At 38.1% G+C, this 6,699-nt stretch overlaps 1 protein-coding gene across 1 annotated transcript in view; it reads right to left on the reverse strand.

Annotated features, from left to right (window-relative positions):
* Positions 1 to 6: 6 nt before the first annotated feature.
* LOC107087180 (gastrula zinc finger protein XlCGF57.1-like) overlaps positions 7 to 6,699 on the reverse strand; it is a 10,533-nt gene continuing 3,840 nt past the window's right edge. The window contains exon 2 of the mRNA XM_015378601.1: positions 7 to 1,710. Within this exon, the coding sequence (XP_015234087.1) occupies positions 281 to 1,710 (1,430 nt within the window). The 3' untranslated portion in view covers positions 7 to 280. The remainder of the gene's footprint in view (positions 1,711 to 6,699) is intronic.

A 6,699-nucleotide genomic window follows, 5' to 3' on the forward strand; every position in this document is an offset into this window, starting at 1 on the left:
TTTTTCTATTGCGCCACACGTCTATCGATCGATATATATTGTTATTGAATTATCGCCCAGCCCTAGTTTAACCACCGACAGGACAGATACACAAACAGGATTAACTAAGCCTGAGTGATAGCCTGATCTGGAGCAGGCTAACTACACAGAAAAAATCCCTGTGCTGAATAAATTCTTACTTTTTCGATAAAACCAATTAATGGCATAATTAGGCCAGGATATGCAAACAAGCAAAGCCTAATACTCTAATCTTTGTTCAGTGAAACAGCCTTCAGAAAGCTTACTGGTCTGCATGGATTTTCATGTGCCTGTTTAAAGTGTTTTTTCGGCTAAATCTTTGTCCACAGAATCCACAACAGAAAGATCTCTCCCCTGTGTGGATTGTCATGTGTGTGCTGACATTTGCTTTTCGGCTGAATCTTTGTCCACACAGATCACAGTGGAAAAGTTTCTGTCCAGTGTGGGTAGTCATGTGCCTGTCTAAAGTGTTTTTTCGGCTAAATCTTTGTCCACAAAGATCACAGCAGAAAGCCTTTTGCCCTGTGTGGACTTTCATGTGAGTGTTTAAATTTTTTCTTTCGAAAAATCTTTGCCCACAGAGATCACAACAGAAAGGCTTCTGTCCTGTGTGGATTCTCATGTGCGTGTTTAAAATTGGCTTATTGCGAAACCTTTGTCCACATAGATCACAACGGTAAGGTTTCTCTCCTGTGTGAATTCGTCTATGAACTTTTAAGTTTTGTTTTCTCATAAAGGTATTACCACAAACCTCACATCTAAACTTTCCTCCCTTTCCTGTTATTCCCGACTCCACATGTTGTCCATCTGTTATACAGTTATCATTTTGTATAATTGACGACTCCATTTCTGAAGATTTTTGTCTTGTGTGGATTCTAATGTGTTTCTTTAAAGTTGTTTTACGGTTAAATCTTTTTCCGCATTGATCACAACAGAAGGGTTTCTCTCCAGTGTGAATTATAATGTGTGTTCTTAGCGTCGATTTTACAGCAAATCGCTTCCCACAGCGATCACAACTGTAAGGTTTCTCTCCTGTATGGATTCTCTTATGAATTCTTAAATATTCTTTTTTAAAGAAAGTTTTACCACAGTCTTCACAGGTAAACTTCATTCCTTCCATTATTTTCTTTCCGGAGTCCACATTTTCCCTCTCTGTAAAACATTTGTTATCTTGGGTGCTTGAATGACCCATTTCTGAATTGATTGTGTCTCCTTGAAGAAAGCAACTGTAAAAAAATTGTTTAGGAAAAGGTTCATTAACAATGTTTCCTTTATACTCAGATTCTGAGTTGTCGGCCTGGTTATTTTTCACGTCTTTGGCTTCAAGTCCAGAGTCTGTAAAGTGATGCAGCTCATAGACTGGATGTTTTATATCACAGCCATTATCCACATTCTCAGTGTCTTCAGTCTTTATAGAAACAGACTCATCTCCATGATATTGTTTCGCTCCTTCAATTTGGTCTGGATACAGCAGGGAGGACTGGTTGTCATCATCCATGGTCTTAATGGTAGTAGCGGTAACTGGAAACCTGACGGTATCAATCTTCTTCTCCTTGAAGTGCTCTCCCCTCAAACTAACATAGATTTCTTCTTTTTCCTCCTTTATGTGGTAGTAGTTTGGGTCATGAAGGTCAGCACAAGGTTTGTGGTCTACAGGAGCTTCTTCTTTAACAATCACCACCCGCTGAATATCTGCAAAAAAATAAAAGAAGACCTCATGTAAATTAGAAAATGTTAGCCTAGACAGAATATTTTTTCAATAGATATATGCAGTATATATTATGATGTTAAATGTATTTATTCTTTAATTGATTTGGGGCTGAAAAAAATGTATCGTGATCAATCCATTATTGAAATAATCAGCTAATTTCCCTTCACCACTGACTGGAGTATAGAGACGCTAAAGACACATAAAGTCCAAGCAGGATCTCGAAAAACTCATTCTACATTTATCTTTAGTAGAATTAATTCAAATCAATTCAGTTTATTTATATAGCGCCAATTCACAACAAAAGTCATCTCAAGGAACTTTACAGTTTAACCAGATCATACAGTCAAATTGATTCAAAGTATTCTATCTAAAGAAAACCAGTTTATTGCATTGACTCACTGACTCAAGTACAATCCCTCACACTAAGCATGCTTGTAGCAACAGTGTCTTCATAGGTTTGCCCAAAGAAGTCCATCAGACAGCTGCAGCTGACTCAAAAGGCAGCTGCCCGTGTTCTCACTAGAACTAAGAATGTAGAGCGCATTCACCCGGTTTGGAAGTCCTTACACTGGGTCCATGTAGCTCAAAATGTAGACTTTAAAATCCTTCTGTTAGTCTAAAACTCACTGAATAAATCAGCACATGAATACATAACAGATTTTATTATCAGTGTATGAACCTCCCAGACCACTCAGGTCTTCTAGTTCCAGTCTACTCTGTGCACCCAGAACTAGAATCAAACATTAAGAAGCAGCATTTAGTTCCTATGCTCCACTTATCTGGAACAAACTTCTAGAAGACTGTAACGCTGCTGAGTTCTTTGAAGTTAAAAACTTATTTGTTGAGAAATGGCTTTGACTGTTAAAGCTAAACTGTTAAATAAGGTTTAAGGTTCTGGTCCAACTGATTTGTTTGTTTTACTACCTGATTTTAATATGATTTTATCTTCATTTGCTTTTATTTTTCTTCCATGTTATTTTTATTAATGAATGTAAAGCCCTTTGAATTGTTCTTGTATTGAAGTATGCTATTCAAATAAATGAACCTTGCCTTGCTAAAACTTTCCCTTAGATCAGATATTCTCAACCTTGGAGTCCAGACCCAAATTGGAGTCATGAGATGATTTTTGGGGATCGCCGAATCATTGTGGAAAAATATAATGCACAAAATCAATTTAGCTTCTGACCGGACATTATAAGGATGGTGAGCAGTTGGTCCCACACAGGATTTACCCAAAATGTTACGGTTAGCCATAACTAGGCTTCACCAAAACAACATCAATGAACCGGTCAGCTGAGGTCACAGTGTTTAAGAGAAAGCTGGAGCAGTGGGCTGTGAGAGTGGATGGGGGAGTTTTGAAATGTTCCTGGAGCTTGAGGGCTTTATAGAGTTATGACATAAACATTCAAACTATGAAAAAAATGATTTCCTCTCACCTCAACAGCCTGCTTGAAGGTTTTAATAAAACCATCCTGAATAATGACGCCCCAAAAAAGAATGTCTGGATAGACCTTTCAGCACCTCCACAGCACACCACCTGTCATCAGAGGTCGCCCTGCTCGATCTGACCTCTGACCCCAGATTAAAGACTGTTCTGAATTCTGGTTTTCAGTACCAACAGAGTATGCAGCACTTTCAAAAGCTGCAACTGATCTACTGTTTCTATTTGCATCCATGTAAATAGTTGCAGATAGGGCTGGGTTATAAATTGAGTTCATTCGATTAATTCACGTTTTTAAAAGTCCACAATTTGAAATTTTGGAAAAATCGTAAAATCGAGGAAGTATCTTCTTCTGCAACTTTTACTTGCATGTTTGCTTCCAGCACCTCTTTCCTCCTGCTGCCCGACAGCATGCTGCACTGTTTACTCGTGCCATGGCTGCTTCTCAATCTGAAGAGTTGGACACGAGAAAAGAGACTCGTATTTCGTTGATTTTTTGGAAGTGGTTCGGCTTTGACAAGGCCGATGTGGACCAGACTACAGAAGTGCGCAATGTTTGGCGAAATTCCTACAAAACCAAGACTAACAGCACAACTAACAGGTAACAGCATCTCCGGCAAAGGCATCCCACAGTGTGAGAGCAGCGCTCCCAGCTTTGGGAGTGCAGCATCGGTAGGACGGGCAAAGACAAACACAACCACAACAAGAAAAGACCACAAACGCTGGCTGCCTCTTTTTCTAAAGCGGCGCCGTACAACAGGTGTAGTGTACAGTGGAAGCAGATGACCAACGCTGTAGCTGTTTATATAGGGATGCACATGATGCCCATAAACACCATATAGAAGCCTTGTTTCCTACAAATATGACACGCTGAGTCCTAACACTACAAGCACTCTGTTAAAAGTTGGACTCTGCTTTGTTATTTGCAACTAATACAGTCCTTTGTTCCAGTCGGTATCTTCAGTTTAACTCTGCATTATATTGAAAAATCACTATAATTATTGTTGGGTGAACATTTGTGTTACTTGCACAAGATTTATGTTATGAATAGTTAATTGAAATGTTACAATACATTTATTGTTGGCTAAATATTTGTTACTTGTCACAATATATTTTTGAATAAAGTAAACCTATTTTAAAATACATGCATGTAGTTTTTAATACTTGAGTTAAAATTGATTAAAATTGTAATCATAAAAGATGACTAAAAAAAATAACAGTTGTGTGAGATAAAACATATAGGTTAACAACAACTCCAAGCCAAGATGAAAGTCCCTCTGATAGTGCTGCAAAAATGATTTAATTTGGGAAGACTAGAGATGCAACAATCCCGTCCCTGAATCGTATATCGGCTCCAATATTGACTAATTAACTAAATCAGAGATCCTGTCCAATCCACTTTGCATAGAACTGGTATTTCTTCCTTTTTGCTCATTGTTTCTTAATAAATAATCTAAAGTATTTTCATATCTGTTAATTTGTTATCTTTTTTTTAAACAAAGTTTATGTAGTGGCTAAAGCCTTCACTCTCATGACAAGATATATGGTTCATTCATTCAACAGTAGAATAGGATCTGTAGTGGTTATCAGCCACTCGCTCAGCCCAGGTATCGGTATCAGATTGGATCAGAAGTAGGGCTGGGAAATATGATTTCAAATCAAAATAACGATAGGGCAGATTTACCTCAATAGTATACTATATTTATACATATATACAGTGTATATAGATATATATATTTTAGGGATGCTCGATATTGGGATTTTGGCCGATATCCGATATGCCGATATTTTAAAACTCATGTAGCCGATAACCGATATCGATACCNGTGAGAGCAGCGCTCCCAGCTTTGGGAGTGCAGCGTCGGTAGCGATTTAAAATTGTATGAATCAAAATCGAATCAATTCAGGACTTTGGCGAAAATACCCAGCCCTAACAACAAGAAAAGACCACAAACCCTGGCCGCCTCTTTTTCTAAAGCGGCGCCGTACAACAGGTATAGTGTGCAGTGGAAGCAGATGACTGACGCTGTAGCTGTTTATATAGGGATGGACATGATGCCCATAAACACCATAGATGAGCCTGGCTTCCTTCACATGCTAAAAGTGTGTGATCCAAAATATGACACGTCCTAACACTACAAGCACTCTGTTAAAAGTTCGGACTCTGCTTTGTTATTTGCAACTACTACAGTCCTTTGTTCCAGTCGGTGAATCGTATATCGGCTCCAATATTGACTAATTAACTAAATCAGAGATCCTGTCCAATCCACTTTGTATAGAACTGGTATTTCTTTCTTTTTTCTCATTGTTTCTTAATAAATAATATTAAGTATTTTCATATCTGTTAACTTATCTTTTTTTTAACAAAGTTTATGTAGTGGCTAAAGCCTTCACTCTCATGACAAGATATGTGGTTCATTCATTCAACAGTAGAATAGGATCTGTAGTGGATATCAGCCACTCGCTCAGCCCAGGTATCGGTATCAGACTGGATAAGAAGTAGGGCTGGGAAATATTAACCTGACAACAGCCAGATGCATGTCTCGCTCCGCCTAGCTCCACTCACATACATCTGGGACACCGCTCATTGAAAGTGATTTCCCTAACCGAATTTATGGTCTGGCCAATCAGGACGCAGGGCGGGTGTGTCCTGCATGTAACGTAGTGGAGAAGCGAGTTCTGTAAGTCGTTCGTCTATACTTTTTTGGTTGGCTTCTTTTTTTAAAATAAGTCTGGTGTGCACAATGTCCACACATTTTCATGGCACAAACAACACTGATCATTTACCGACACTGCGCTGATTCCACTGTTGCTATATCCAAGATGTGGGCTGTTCTGTTTTGTTTTTTTCCTGCATAGCTCTCACAGCGTCATGGGTTAGCTTCGGTGTGAGTGGTTGAAATAGCACGTCGATAAAGATGACAGACAAGTGGCTTATCCAATCATATGCAAGGAGTTTTGATAAGGCCCAGCCTTCAGTAAAGGCAATTCCTATGGCAGGGTCCCAAATGTATGTGAGTGGAGCTAGGCGGAGCTAGACATGCATCTGGCTGTTGTCAGGTTAGGGAAATATGATTTCAAATCAAAATAACGATAGGGCAGATTTACCTCAATAGTATACTATATTTATATATATATATATATATATATATATATATATATATATATATATATATATATATATAGTATATTTTATACTGTGGTTCCTCTATTAGCAATACAGTCATGTGCAGGAAATGCAACTTGATCTATTTATAATTTATTTATTGAATAAATTACATTACATATTACTTTCAATTAAATATTAGAGTCTTTTACCCATTCAGGTTTAAACATAAAACAATAGCTACGTTTACATGCGCAAAATTTCCCCGATCCGATCCAAACCTTGGTTGATCGGAAATTCAAAATCTCTGTTTACATGGACACTAAATGAAATGATCCGATCATGACGTGTGTATACATGTACCAAGCGTTGGATCAGATTAAATCTTTTAAGCATGCGTAGAACTTCCTGCCAAACTTGGCA

Source organism: Cyprinodon variegatus, unplaced genomic scaffold (assembly GCF_000732505.1).
Source record: "Cyprinodon variegatus isolate N-32 unplaced genomic scaffold, C_variegatus-1.0 Scaffold175, whole genome shotgun sequence".
Classification (NCBI taxonomy): Eukaryota; Metazoa; Chordata; class Actinopteri; order Cyprinodontiformes; family Cyprinodontidae; genus Cyprinodon; species Cyprinodon variegatus.